At 37.2% G+C, this 16,137-nt stretch overlaps 1 protein-coding gene across 5 annotated transcripts in view; it reads left to right on the top strand.

The window, feature by feature from the left end:
• The window catches only part of ryr3 (ryanodine receptor 3), a 110,805-nt gene that overhangs the window by 11,077 nt on the left and 83,591 nt on the right, over positions 1-16,137 (top strand). For 3 of the 5 annotated variants that reach the window (XM_086167501.1, XM_086167502.1, XM_086167500.1), the window contains exons 2-5: positions 4,811-4,930; positions 9,049-9,153; positions 11,118-11,138; positions 15,915-15,989. In XM_086167501.1, coding sequence (XP_086023627.1) covers positions 4,811-4,930; positions 9,049-9,153; positions 11,118-11,138; positions 15,915-15,989 — 321 coding nt within the window. The remainder of the gene's footprint in view (positions 1-4,810; positions 4,931-9,048; positions 9,154-11,117; positions 11,139-15,914; positions 15,990-16,137) is intronic. The other 2 variants (XM_086167503.1, XM_086167504.1) reach the window with 1 other exon arrangement.

Here is a 16,137-nt window from a genome sequence, read left to right as displayed (position 1 = left end):
ATACATGCCTTCAAGTTTTATGCATTCTAATTGTCTGTCTATTTATATTTATATTCATATTTGTTGAGACATAATTATTTTGCTGCTGTGACAAAAGAATTTCCCCTATGGGGGTCAATAAAGTTTATCTTATCATATCTTATCTTATCGTATCTTATCTTATCTTATCTTATCTTATCTTATCTTATCTTATCTTATCTTATCTTATCTTATCTTATCTTATCCAAGAGTTTGCAGCACTCTATTCAGTCATTGAAAGTATCATGTCACATGCAGGGGCTGTAAAATGAAATTACATTACTTCTTTTATCCTGTGACACTTTTACAGCCTCAAATCCTGAAAAGCACTCCGATTAGTACCAACATCATCACATAACCGGGCTTTGGTTCTCACTCATCTGTCGTGTGTCTTATTAGCTCGCCATGCTGTTAGCTAAGCTTCATTTAAAACTTGTAGCTCAACCTGTACTTAGCACCCTGCTTGACATTTATGGGAAACATGACTCCTGAGGAATCAGAGCAGTTCAGCGACACATATACAGACAGTGTGAACAAGGAGGCAGATGTGCTGGAATTTGATTAAATTTACCTCCCATCAACATGCCTTATTCACCAGTCTGGTTGTTGAGCCCAACTGAGCATGTGCAAAGCATGTGGGTCAAAATAGCCATGCTGAGGGATTGAACAGATTCACCTTTTCTCAAGTTCACATTGGTGGCAGTGGCGGGTGAGTTGTTGGAGTTTATTTTGCACACCAGAGCATCGGGACTTCTCAGATTTCAGCTGGTGGATGCATCAGGCTGCGCACACACAAACGGGCACACACAAATAAACACATACACAGACACACAGACACACAGACACACTCACGCAAGTACACACCTGTTGCTGTCTGTTTTGGCATCTAGAGCCTGGTTTCCTTCTGAAGAAAACAGAGCCATGAAAAATGTGACAGCTGTACGTGAAGACGATCCGCCGAAGACCAAAAACACGGGCAGGTGCGCACGTGGTCCGAGGAAAATAAAGCGATCTACTAATTCTTTTGTTTGCTTGATCTACACATTCTTGAGGGATATTTAGGGTTGTAATGATCACCAGTGGGGTTGAGCTGCTAGAGAGCAGGGTCATGTTCCTCGTCTTCGCTTCGAAGCTGGTTAAAGAAGCCACCCAACCCTCACTTACCTCCTCCTGCAGGGCCTGGCCCTATACATAGCACTGACGCTGCTCTTTAACTGTCTAGCAGATGGTCACACTGCTGCTGGGAGTATCACTTTGCCTCAGATTCACCAGATTCTCTGGCTAGGGGTCAAGTGTGCAGAGCGAGACTGAAAGTGTCTTAAGAAAGTGGCCTTGCTGTAAGTGTACATGACTATTTTATCGAGGGTGCTTTTTCTGTCTCGATTAAACTTTCATTAAATACAGGGGAAAGGGCATTTGATATGAAACTCTCATATACAAAAATTCTGATTCATGTTTATGTACCGACATAGCATTATCTACCACCCATTGCACCCATGGGTGCAGTCCTCTGATCTCAATACGTTTTTAGGTAATTTCTTGCTAAATTCCAGGGGGCGGCGTGGTGTAGGAGGAAGTGCAATCGTCTTTGGAACCAAACATTTCTGGTTTGATTCCTGGCTCCTCCCAGTGTGTCAAAATGTTGTTGAGCAAGACATCGAACCCCTAACTCCTGCTCGTGGTTCATCCATGATGGGTTGATTGCAGAGAACGGATTTCCCCACAGTGATTAAAAAAGGGTAAATTGTAATTTCTTGGTTTTTGTCAATTTATATGGAATTCTCACTGGGGAGATTTAAACAAGGGAGATACAAAATTTATATAGAAGCAAAACCTTTCTACTGTCAGAATATCATACGTGAAACATCAGGTAATGTGCTATTGATGGTGTCTCAGATTCTTGCTACTACAGTCGTCCACCCTGATGTTTACTCTATAGCACGTCATAATTAAGTTGGGAAAACAATGTATGGGGAGCATAGGCTGTAGATCTATCTTTTATTTGACTGAAGTCTTTGACATGATCCCTCCAACAAAGTTAAATTAGATCATTCCTTCTTATACTTAACATCTGATGATATCCATTGGAATAAACCATTGGAATGCTTTTGGTTAATTCATGCTACCAGTGAATAACAGTGTGTTCTCAGAATGCTATCCTCAGTTGGACTGTACAATGAAGGAGATGTAGGTTTTCTGTGGTTGTTGTTGGTTTAAGATCTAGATGCGGCCACATACTGATTCCTCATAAATTTTGAAAGTACTTTATGAATGGGCATTATAGAAATAATCTAGTGTATGAATACAAATAATTCATTAATATAATCAGCCAACCACATCATTGCGTAATGGGAGGAACTGCATCATTCATGTGATCATAATTAAAAATCTGTCATAAGGAATAATATTATTGTGTCACTCATGGATAACACAGAGAACAACACAACACAAATGTTGTCATTCAAAGGCAAATTCTGATTCCCAACAAGGCTAAGTTTTACTGAATTGTGTCCAATATTTAGCAAGAATGGTATCCACCACTGCACACAATGAAGCCTGTGTGTTCAGTGTTGTGGATGACAAACATTTTTGACCCAGACTGAATAAACTGTGCTGCCCTCCCAACTCCTAAAACACATACTGATGTGACTGGCCATTTCTATTGATTGTCTACTGAATGCCCTGACCTTTATCATAGCCGTGGCCTATACTGTATTTATGGGGCGGGATTTTTGTTCAAGAGAAAATAAAGTAATTAGCACAGTTGAGGGTGTCCAGCTTGTGAACCTGCAGACGAAAGCTATTTTCTGTTTTTCATCCGCTTTGATATTTTTGCTCAGATAAAAGTGTCTTTATTGAATTCTCCCTTATTTGTCAAATAATTTATTAATTCAAACATGATTGTCCAGAAATCTGTGAACACAAATCAACATTTTTTTATTTTTGAGATAACAATAAGCAGCTTTTGGCAACTGTACTCCCACCTAGATGCCATCTAGGTGGCATCTTTGTGGCATCTTGGCACTAGAGGCCACCAAGAGAGACTATGTTTGTTTACCTTCCAGCACTGAGACAATACCCATGCTCTTGCATATAAATCAGATGACGAACAATTTGGTTCTAATAATGTTCTTCTAATGTGCCTTCTCAATCTGATACGGTGTGATTAGCATCTTCAATAATCATCTGCTGAATAAATCATCATGTCGCTGTGTTTTGCACAGGGACATTTTCCCCTGAGCATGTATTCTTAAATCGACATTTCGGCATTTAAAAGTCTGTTTTTTTTTCTTTTGTTTGATTTTTAGATGCATATCTTCTTTGTAGCAGAAGAGGTGCTGATTAATCTAAGCTTCAGGTAACAAGCAATCTTTTACAGCAGCGTTTTTGAGATCATCATAGAATAAACACAGGCGTTAATATTTACATTTAATTTAGCACTAATCCAGTGTCAGGGAGGTACATCGGGAAGCATATTGCACCGGTTGGCTTATTTGAATGTCTGTAACATCATTAATAGAGCCATAGCTTAATGACTTTCATAAATTACACCAGGGTCTTACTTGGCGTCCCTTGTTTTATAAGAGAAGCGAAGCTCTCATGCTGTTATAATAGTTTTCTTAAGAAATATCAGGTTGTTCCATTAAATACAACTTAGGAAAAACAAATCTTTTAAATACAAATACACGAGGACACAGTGAATCTGGTGAAAAGACTGCTTAATCAATTCTACCCGTTGTATTTGGACTTCCATATTCATACTTCATATTCCATGGAAAAATGCAATGGGAATTTAAAAATAACTCTCATGTTTCATTGGCCTTTATCAATTTACAATATTGTGACAGTACAAATGAAATAAGTTATTTTCATAACTTTAAACATGGGAAAATGAATGCTAATATTTAGCCATGATCTCTGTGGTGAAATGAGTAAATCGTTCTTTTATCTGTGTGGATCCTTTTTCCAGGGTATACTTTCAAAACCACTTATGAGAGCATAATGTGCCACAAAGTGTGACAAAACAAATTTTTTGTCTCGTTTGTTCATTTTAATAACCAAGTTGTTACGGTGTAATTTACACAAAGCAACTTTTTCATACTGTCAGGGCCTGTCTCCCTGGCTGTTGAGGCTGTGGGAGTTGAGCAGCCTGTATCTAAATCCACTGAATTAATACTTTTGTGAAGGAGGTAGGAGCCAGAACCATGGCAACCATCATCTTGGATTAGTGTGGGACATGAGCAAGCTGACGACACACACCCAACACAGGCGTAGAGTGTGCAAACAAATCAATATGTGTGCTGTCTCCCGCTAACAGATGACCACCTTCCTCACGCTGTCAGAAACAGATGTTCATATGTTGGATGAATCAAATGAATCAAGAGGTTCCTTCCTTGCAAAACTATAAAAAGCTGTGCAACAGGTGTAGAAGTGTCAGCGCAAGGCAAATAACTTGAAAATTATATTCTTACTGTTGAATATGTCTGAATGATATCCTTGCTTTTCTGGTTGTTTATACATAAACTGGAGACATCCCTTCCTACTGTTCCTCATAATGAGTTAGACAAACCAGAGTTAGAATTTTACCTTTTTTAATATGTATCATATAATGTTGCTCTGAAAGCCTTTGCCTAGGTTACATGGCTTTAACAATTGCATCATATCTTCATTGCCAGTGATGGCACAAAAAGAGCTACGGACTCCAGCCAATATAGATTTGTTCCTGTCTTGGCCTGTTTATTTCGGAAAGGTCACCGCTGAACACTTTTAAACGCCTCTCTCTCTGTGACAGGATGATGAGGTGGTTCTTCAGACTGTGGCCAACATCCAGAAGGCACATCGCAAGTTCTGCCTGGCCGCTGAGGGACTTGGAAATCGTCTGTGTTACCTGGAACCCACATCTGAGGCTAAGGTGAGCGTGACAGACTTTGTTTTGAATACTGCCAGCGGGAGACCCTACAAGCAGCCAGTGACTTTCAGCGAAGCCAGAGCTTGCACAGGATTCAGTGCAATCGGTGCTTTAGCAAACCTCCCCAGTAATTAATAGTCCCACCAGCTTAGTGACCACAAACTCCTGAAACTTGTCACATCTGACCAAGCTGACTCCTTGAATAGCTTAGTAAGATAAAAATCAAAATTTTTTGCTAGTTTACTACAGCTAAAACTAATACATCACACTTCTGAACCTAAAGAGGCGAGCCAATCTTATTATGAACTACTCCAGTTTTGTTAGTCTTATCTTTCAATGTGCCTCTTTAATGCACAGAAAATTTGACCAGTTTAATACTGATCAACTTCCTCACTATGTCAATCTGACTGGAATGCTGCTGTCATTTGCAGGCATTCATATATCTGACAATTAGATGTTTTCCATGCATTCTGATTACAAACAGTCATAACATTTGTAGATCATAAGTATAGGTCTTTGATATTCATTGTATTTATTTTAAATTTACCAGGCTAAATGAGAGAACATAATTGATTATTAATGGTGCTAATGTCCTAATCTATAGACATGAAATTTAAAAATCCTGACTGCATCTTTGCAGTCCAATGGAGCCTGTATTCTGGAGCACTTTTGTGACACCTGAAGGATTATTAATTTAATTCATAAAGTTAGTAAAAAAATTACATACATGCTCTTTTTGTATTGGATTTTGTTCCATTCCATAAGACATTCTACGATTGTCTTCTGATAATCAAACCATGGTCTCATTTCATCCACATGCATGCTTAAGTCAAAAAGAATGAATCACAAGGCCCTTTTTATACAGAATCCAATCTGTTTTCTCATTTCCATTCATCACTTAACACTGACATGAGTATTGCCTGTCAAATAATTGGCAGGAGTCTTATAGTTCAATTGCAGCTAATGCGTATGTGGGCAGCGAAACAACACATGCTGATGTCTGCAGTCTTTCAGGTTTAGTAGTTGGATGTGTGCCACCCACATGGCTGACAGTGTTTATGGAGTGAAATCATGTGCTTGTGATTCTTGTGAGCAACCTAGGCAAGTCATGATTAGCTTCAATCGGCAAGTTGAAGAAAATTAGGGTGGCGTGGTGCAGGAGGCGGTGCAATTGTATTTGAAACCAAACATTCCTGGTTCAATCCTGGCTCTTCCTAGTGTGTCATAGTGTTATTGAGCAAGATACTGAACCCCTAATTTCTGTGCTGGTGGATGGCAGCCTACTGCTCATGGTTCATCCATGATGGGTTAATTGCAGAGAACTAATTTCCCCATGGGGATTAATAAAGGATAAATTATTATTGTTAAATGTGGGAAAGAAGAGAGAATAGACTAAACACTTTTGGTGTGAAAAGAAGTACATAACTTTTGACTCTACTTATTCATGAAAATGGCTAATTAGTATATTTTCAAAAATGGTCTGGGGTAATATGGGAAACTGTTCTGTCCAAGGAATAAGATATTATTTTTGAAAACTTTTGAGGCCGTGGCTAGGGGCTAAAAAGTAGAGAGGCCATCCAGTTTGCTATCAGCACACAGTTCAAAAATCTGTATCTCTGATAGTCAGGGGTTGTATTATGGCATGGGAGTTACCGTTATTGCTGAAAGGTTCAGAGAGGTTGGAAAGCAACATGTGATCCCATCCAGATGTCTCAGAGAATCCCTTGCATATTTCAGCAAGATAATTCTAAGCCGCTGCATCATAACAGAATGACTCAGCAGGGTGAGTTCAGGGTGCTGAACTAACATGTCTGCGGTCCAGACCTTTCACCAATGGAAAATATTTGACATACATCATAAAACAGGAAAGCAAGCAATGAGACAAGAATGGGAAAACATTCCTCTCCTAAAACATCTGGTCATTTGACAGAAGCGTATGGACAACCGTTGTTGAAAGAAGAAAGTATGCTACACCGTGCTAAACCTCACTTTGTTCCAACGTTTTTCGGATGTGTTTGTACGCTCAAGTCAAAATCAGTCAATTCCATAAAATGGTAAAATTTCTCCATCAACAAAAAACAAGCTTTTAAAATGTGCATAATAAGAGGTTTTCATTTGATATGAAAATTGTCACCTAAAAAAGCTGAGTAGACTTCTTTGTATAGCAGAAGCCCACCTTTTCTGTGATAGCAGCCTGTTAATATCAGGAGTAAATATCAGATTTTTGGATGCTTTTTATAGCCACCAGTTTGGTGTGCTAATTAACATGCTTTCATGGCAGCAGAGAGATAGATTCACTTAAAGGAGAGTTCTAGAGCGCTAATTTATAATAAGTTTGGGACGAATGGGGTCAATGATGCAGTAGATTAGGATAGTGTCCTTAAAACCATTTTGCCCGAGCAAGAGTTATAGATCATCCTACTATCCCATAATATCACAGTTGTGTTCATCCAATTTATTTTGTACTACTTTGTGTTAGCCCTAAATGTGAGGATTGAAGGAAATATTATTCTATAGGGTTATTCTATATTATTTCTATAGGGTTGTCAGAGTAGTGTTTGACCACTAAAATATATATATTTTTTGAAGCAGTTTTAATTATTTGATTTAATTATATTCATAAGCTCTCTTGGGAAAAAAAAAAAAACATCTTAAAAAGGTCACTGTGAGCACCAAGATGTACTTGTCTACTCCCAGACAAGCTGTAATGTCTAGCATACTTTTGAGAGATTATGATAATTGGCAAATTGTTGCTGAATAATTCATAGAGGTTGGATGGTCTGCAGCAAGTTGCAGATTATCTCTGTAGAGGGTTGAATGACAACGAAGGTGGAGCTGGGTCGCATACTGTTGTCATGCAGCAAACTGTCTGAAGAGGGTTTATTAAAAGAAGACTGGATTTGGACTTTAACATGCAATTTAGAATATTCTCAGATGATTCTTAGCGTATTATGTGCTCATGTAACACCTCTGAGGGACGTTGGTGAAATAATGCAATCGATAGCTTCAACATACACAAGCATCACAGCAGAGGTCAAAGTTTGTATTCATGGTTGTGCTTAGTTATGGTGCAGTGCCATCCACATTGTCACTGAGCTGCTCACTTTTCTCACTTTACAGAGGAGGTCAAGGGTTAGTCGGTTGTGTTACGTGATCGGGGCAGATGCCCAACACCTTAAATCTTCTTCACACTCTTCCTCATTACAGAGCGAGTTAACAGCATAGTAGCATATTATGAAATATATTGAGTAAACAAACAAGGATAAGTCAAAGACACAAAGGAAAATGAAGTCTAAAGCATTTGTATGGCATTAATAGTTAAGTGAGCAGTGTCATGTAAATCAGAAGTGCTATCTAGCGAGTTATTTTTTTCCATTCTTAACTATATACTTACAAGCTGATGAGAATAACGGACAAGCCTGTGAACTGAGTTTCATAAAATTTTTTGTTGAGTCACTTCAGAAAAATACTTTGGTCACTGTTTATCTTTGTGCCTGTTATTAAAATATCTGAATCCAAGGCAATCATCCAATGGAGAAATTACAGACAAGCAAAAATCTTCTACGAATGAAGGAGACTTAAACTCTATGGACAACCTATATGAAACCCAATATACTCTAAGCCTTGGAAATATGTTGAGCAAAAGTAATCACTGGATATTGCAGCTGCGTACCTGTGACAATCCTCATAGTCCCAGGCTCCCCATTTGCAGCCCATCGTTATGGAGGAGATACTGCAGGTTATCAGGTTTATTTATGAGCACCATTCTTCTTTGTGCGTGGCTTGCTGCTTAATCATTTCAGTTGTTCTTTTGTCCCCAGACCAGGGCTGGTAATTGATTCCCCAGCTATTTGCTTTAGTTTGAAATATGTTGCAAATACCTAGGATCATAGATAAAATGTTAACACAGAGACAAAGCACTACTACATGTTGTAATTAATCCACTAATTCAAAAAAATGGTATAATTATGAATTAATATACCTAAAATGAACATGAATCAGAATTTACTAAAATAATATACAGTATAACTTTACCTGATGGGAAATCTTATTTTTAACACTACCACTGGCCTTTTTACTAAGATTTCCTTTCCTAACATCCTCTTCCCACTGTCCTGCAGAATGTCCCTCCAGACCTGTGCATTTGTAACTTTGTGCTGGAGCAGTCCCTGTCAGTGCGAGCCCTGCAGGAGATGCTGGCCAACACTGGGCAGAACACTGAAGGGGTAAGTTCTCTCTCCATATCACCAGTCTCAGTCCACTATCTCTTACACACACACAACCTTGAGCAGTTACACCAATGTTATATACATGTCATTAAAATATATATTAACTGGGCCTTTTCAAGGTTTTGTATTAACATGCTGAATGTCTCATTACAGTTTTATTCAAAAGGTAATTTAAGCATTTCAAAGAGGTTGATTTTGAGGAGAGTCACAGTGAAAAAACAAAAATGAGTGAGGTTTAGCTATATATTTTTCTTGTTATTAAATATCTACAATCTTTCCTATATAAAGTGGTTTGACACATTTGACGTCTATTTTATGTCAATTTGCAAATCAAAAAAATAATGCGAAATGTGGAAATCATGTGAAAAGTACATCTAAACATACTCCGAATGAAGATCAACCCTCACATGTGTTTTCAAATGTATTATAAAGATATTACAGTTTTTCTTGCTGAAGCAATATCTGCATTAAACTGGTATAAAGAGCCAAGAACAAACTAAAAATCATGGAAAAATTATGTAAATGCAAAAATTGCATGGTCTTTAGACAAACCTCAGGATCACACAAGCATCACTTAAGGGTTTTTCCTAGTTGTCTCATTTAATGAATAAACTGTATGAAGAAACAGGAATCAGCCACCTTCTTACAGCAGCTATTGTATATTCAAAATAATTCTGTACTATTTTTTTTAGAAAACGTTCCTTTGATTATCAGTGACTGTTTCTGTCTTGGCTCCATATTTTTTTTTTTTTTATCCATCCAAACAGCAACTAGCAATAGTCTGAGCTATGATAACATGGGCTGTAACTGAATTCTAAATCAGCTCTGTCTCGTTTCATCTTCTGGAACATGCTCGGTTTTTTTGTGAAACAGCTCACATAATGAAAGGCCACTGGGGGTCATAGAAGGAAGGGAAATGATCTTTGACGGCTTTGCTGCGTCCACGTTCTCCCGTCCTTCTCACGTCCACTCTTGATTTACACCAAACTGTATGAGCCCTATCCTTCTGGCTCCTCTCCAGCTCACTTGGCTTGTATATTAGGGCAGGTAAGTAGTTTCTGATGGTTCACTCTGAAGTGGGACGCGGTTGTGAGCATCAGGAGTGGGGTGACGCTGACGGACATAGTACGGGCTTATTTCGTCATGCTGCTTTGTTATCAGGGTCTTATTTCATGTGTCACTTAATTTCATTACCTAGCACTGCAGAATCAGAGGAGGAACTTGCAATTATTATTCATGATTTCAGCCTTGTTTATAATTTTCAACCCTCATTTTATAATGAAAAGGAGCGCTTGCAAGTCCTTGCAAAATTTTAAGGTTGTGATGAGCGTTTTAACTGAATAAACATGATCGATCTTAAAGTTTGAAGTCTTCATTTTTGTAATCACAGCTAACCTGAAGTACTGGTGGCATGAGTCATTGTGGAGTATGGTTGTTATAATAGATGTTGAGTAATAGATGTTTGCAAAATAAAACTCAAATAAAACTCAAAATCCCTTAAACCCTTTCATGTGGTTTCATATCCTCAGGTAGCTGTTTAATATATATATATATATATATATATATATGTTTACATATAGATATATACGTATCTCTCTCTATCTCTGTTCTCTCTCTAACATCTAATTGTCTATCTATATATATAGAGAGAGAGAGATATATACACATATATATCTATATATAATTTTTTTTTTTTTTTTTGTCAAACACTTGGCCTCTTATTGAGCTTTGTATCATCAGCCTGGGCAGCAGGTCAGCTTTGTTTGCAACATTGTTGGCTGGCCTCATCTGGCAATACAACAAAATGTTGGCTAGAATACAGATTTACTGGTTGCAAGGTTAATAAATCACACCTCAATTCCTTCCTGCACCAAAGGTTTCATTACACTTAAACACTCGTCTCAAGTGTACAATTGACAGCCAGTAATTCCAAATAACATTGTTTTTATTTGTGTTACTAGAGTGCTGACCATGAAAAATGGGTAGGTCCATGAGTTCACTAATCCATCATGTTCCCAGTGTGCATGACAGATATAGGCCTACGGACTGCCAAATGAAGGGTTAACATGGGGCAATTTCACTTCAAGGGATGCCTTTTTCTTGATGATCATAATTTCCAACTATATATACAAACCGATTTTATAAATGGATGTTGAAACTAGAGCTGGGCAATTCGATGAAATTCCCTTTTTTCGTAGCCAATTGTGATAATTGTAACTCTTCATTTAGGTAAAAATCTTTATCTTCTTTATGTGCTTTATAATTTTACACTGTTGCTTTGCTAGTTTGCTGATTACATTATCTATCTGGAGATTCTTTGCTGACTGCTTTCAGAATCACTGAAATTCGATGATTACAGCTGGTGTCAATAGCCGATGTAAAAGCAGGTATTCTTTTATCTAAAGACGTGACCTCGCTATTAACTCAAATTAACTTGCCTGGAAAATTGTGGGAAATGTTTTGTACAAATTGGCAGTTAACTGCCTCAATGACAATCACATAACAGAAACCGTACCAAATATAAGCAACATTACATTTTTTTTTTTTAGCATTCAGATGACAAAACCGAAGAAAAGTTAAAGTTCAGGACCAAAAGAAATGGGTGTCACTTATACAGCACTTTCAGCACCTTGCGGTTTCAAAGTGCATTTCACTGAATCTCACACACTGCAAGGTGCTAACCAGACCATCCAAAGCAATGGGGTGGCGGCGCAGTGTCTTGCCCAAGAACACTTCAGCATGCAGACAGGAGGGATAACCGTCCGATTGGAAGGCCCCTGTCCACCAGCTGAGCCACAACCACCCTGGTAAAAGATGGGATTAAATTCAAACGTGCACACACCCTCAATGACATTCCAGACATTAGCAGATACAATACGACAGTGAATTGCCCAGCTCTAGGTGAAAGCCTCGTCTTTTTTTTCTTTATGGACTCCCTTGGCTAGCATTTTCTGTTTTCCCCACACATACATTTTGAGTCTTCTATTTCCTGCTTCCAGGCAAGAGATAATCAATGAGCCTATCACAGATACTGCTAAAGTTTGACTTTACTTGAAGTAGACACCCACTTGTCCCCTTGTGAACAAGTCAATTTTGCCCAACCATCTTGAACTCCTTTGTGTGCAAGCACTAAAGTGAAAATCTCAGCTTGCAATTTGCTTAGAGCCTCCACTGTTAAATGCTATGCTTTTGTTGCTGTATTATTTATATTGTAGTTTCCAGTTTGACACACACATTTAGATTTTGTCTACCTTTGTAAGAGATTCACCCTTATTCAGTCTGAATGAAAGACCCTGAAAACCCTGATTTTGGCAGTAAACTCACTCGTGTTATGGATGTTTTCTCTGGATTTGATCTCTAACATCAATATAAAAGGTACTGAAAAGAGGAAATGTTCTGAAATCTATCTGATTTCAGCTGGTTGGTGAAGAAAGTCATACTAATGGGGTATCTTGTGTTTTATTCTACTTAGTAACAACCCTGCTTTTGTTTCTTGTGTTGTCAAGGTTCAGTGCTCTTTTCTGTTATTTTCATTTAACCTATTTACCCCGCACAATAACGGCTATGCTGTCATTTTGAAAGACTTGGGGGATAAAAATATGGATTCCTTTCTCACTATCCATGGGGTTCTTAGGGCGCTGAAGATGGCAATGCTGTATACAAAGTCTTAATAGCTTATGAAATGAATCTCTTTTCAAAAAACTGATTAGTGTTTGTTTTCCCGTGTTCATGCTATTTTTGAAATTAAAAAAGTTGTGAATACTATGTCTATGTGGTTAATAATTTTTTTTTTGCAACTTGTCATATTTGCTGCTAAAAGTAGACAACATATACATTTTTGTTATCATTAATTGTAGAGATTGTCTGCCATTTTAAGTGTATCTTTGTTTTACATTGCCATTTACAATGAAGTACATACTGTATACTCTGGATTTAGCATAGTTCATGGTGTTCATTTTCCCCTTTTAAAACTTCTGCTGTACAGATTCTGTGTGAAATACTGCACATGAATTGATTGTCATTGAGTATTTTGTTCCACTTAATCCAATTTGTAGCCACTAAATGCTTGATTCAATTTAAAACAGGACTAATGCTTTTACTATGAAGCATAGTGTAACATTATATAACCTGAAAAAATGGCATTTGTCACAATGTTTATCATATGGATCCCTGTTCAAGTTCATGACTTTTTTAATAATATAAATGCCTGTCAACGTCTATGTACAATATTATTGTCAGGTCAACATAGTGGCCAGGAATTGGCTTTAAAACAAAGTTATAGCTCAAATTGCTGATCTTTCCAATACCGGATATTTGAAAAAATTATGTACAGAAACAGGATGTGGTTTAGTTTCCCCTTACCTGAAATTTATTTTTTCTGCCACAGGAGTGTGTATCTTTTTAAGAGCATTATGTTCCATGTCAGTCATGATAGTAGTTCACAAGATATACAATATATTAATTCCCCCAGAGGTGAGAGTTATGTGGTCTGACAAATTAGTTGTAATCAATCATATCACATCTGTGCTTTTCAAAATAAGAAGGCATTCTTGTGCAACAACTAAAGCCCCAGCAGCAGCTATTTTTCAGGATGAAGGCTATAGACATGTTTTGCATCATTCCTCATGTCTCACAAGTACAAAAAACTATCAGGTGATGCAAAATAAGTAAGTTGTAGCGCCTAATGGGAAACAAATTGCTCTGTTATAGCAGATTAATGGATAGACATAAATTTCAAATTATATAATAACCATGCATTTACATTTGGGTACATTTTCATTACATTACATTTGATGATAGCCATACAAATAAAGTATGCCTTGCTGTTCTAACCAGTTAGATCAGAAATGTTTCACTAGATGACTGTGAATGAATTAATGTAGCAGCTTTACCTGTTTTCATCTATAGGACAAACGTTTGTTCAATCATTTGTCATATCAAAGTGCCGCAGGACTTTCTACCTCGGATCCAATGATACATTTATAGCAGGGATTAAGTCTTATTTTCATGTTCATGTTCTGAACATTTTGGGGAATGAAACAATGACAATGATTGTAAATATATATTGATTTATTGTTAAATGAGTGTGTCAGAGTTGAATTTTCAAAGTTATACTCCTGCCAAGGGAACCCAAAAATTGCTCAACTGTTATACATAGAGACTGGGTTCGAATAAGAATAAGAATAAGAATAAGAATAAGAATAAGAATAAGAATAAGAATAAGAATAAGAATAAAAACAACTTTTTTTATCCGGAAGAAAATTGTTGTGCCAGAGCTTCAAGTAAAACATAACAATAATAGATAGTATTCGTATATTCGTCTTATGGAAAAAGAATGAGGCCCTAGTCAAAGCAAATTAAAAAAAAAGAAATGGAAGTGATGCATTATCATTTTGTTTATTCCCCTTTAAGTCTTAAATCTTGGAGGCTTCTAACAAAATTAGATTAAAAGAAAGTTTCTCAGGCATCTTTTTTCTACATTTTTCATTGAATTGTTTTGCAGTCAACATGTCATCCCCGACTGACCGTGTATTGAATAAACGTCTAAAATCCCACACAATTGCCCATATATTCATACATATATAATTGGAATCCAACACAGCTCAAAACCTCACGAACTGTTTATATTTTTGTGAAAAAAGTAAATGCATTATTCATGTAGAATTTACTATTACTAAAACTAACCAGTGCACACATGTATTTATCACATTCCATTTCATTTCATTGCCACACACATTTACAAGCATGTCATTACATCCAGCTAATATTCCTTGTCAAATCCTATCATGGTAATTGAACCTTTTTTTTTTTCTTCTGGAAGACATTTTTACTTCATCCATGAGATGTCTTCAGTTCTGAGAAAAGTCAAGAGAAAAAAATAGTTTGACAAATATTAACAATGACCTGGATGACTGAGAACCTAAAGAGACATCTAACTAATACACATTCTTTACCAGGCCATTTCCGAATAGGTTGGGATCCAGTACATCCAGTGGGAAGGGCAACAAATCAAAGGTCACTTTTCTCAGTATATTTTATCAGTCCAACAGCTGGGCTGAAATACTGGCCAGCTCTCCTGCTGTAATATCCTCCTTCACTTCCAACTGCTGTTAGATGAGCTTTCGATAGATGAAAAGTAGCCATGCCGTAAGGGAATTAGTTCTAATTTAGGGGACCGATTGGAAGTTTCCTTCCCTTTGAATCAAATCTTTTTTTTTTTACCTGATCACATTAAATGCCACTGTTAAATCCCCGTGTGTGACAATAAACTGTTTTTAATTACGTTCTTGTGAACCCAGCAGACAAAGAGTATTTGTACACTCAAATGTGATATATGACTGTGAAATGCATTACTGCATTTAGGAGTACTTTCATCAATATGTAACTGCTTATGGTATCTTATCTTTCTTCTTCTGCAACTAGAGGTTGATTAAAAGGGTAAGTAGGAAATACTCACAAATGGTATACAAATCATTTACTTTAATTTTTATTTATTTATGTTTTACAAATCTTAATATTCACATTTCTTCAGGCACTATGCTTTGTTAAGCTGTATGTTGGTTGTTTAACTGTGTGTCATTTTCTCTGTCTGCCTGCTTGCACTTGGAATGTGTACCATTAAATGTCACCCATGTGGTTTGTCCGCATAGAGCCAAACCAAAGACCTCTGACCCATTACTAAGATTACTAATTTAGAGGTGATTGGCTAAGAATTTTAACAGGTGATAATGGCATTTCCCCTGTTTATTAAATGGCAGGCCGGCCAGGGGGGCGGACACCGGACCCTGCTGTATGGTCACGCCATCCTCCTGCGCCATTCCTTCAGTGGCATGGTGGGTAGCAACACTGAAATCTGCTGAATTACCTGAAATATTACTACAAAGTGGTGCAACATGATAAACTAATACAAGAGCAGATATAATACAGATCAAAGTTCCTACAGCTTGAAGTTGAGGTGTTTAAGTAACTATTTCTAAAATC

The sequence above is a fragment of the Fistularia commersonii genome, chromosome 20, assembly GCF_037954325.1.
Source record: "Fistularia commersonii isolate RoL2024-O1a breed Wild chromosome 20, RoL_Fcom_v1.0, whole genome shotgun sequence".
Classification (NCBI taxonomy): domain Eukaryota; kingdom Metazoa; phylum Chordata; class Actinopteri; order Syngnathiformes; family Fistulariidae; genus Fistularia; species Fistularia commersonii.
The sequence above is the reverse complement of the archived record's forward strand: the minus strand, read 5'-3'. Positions and strand labels throughout refer to the sequence as shown.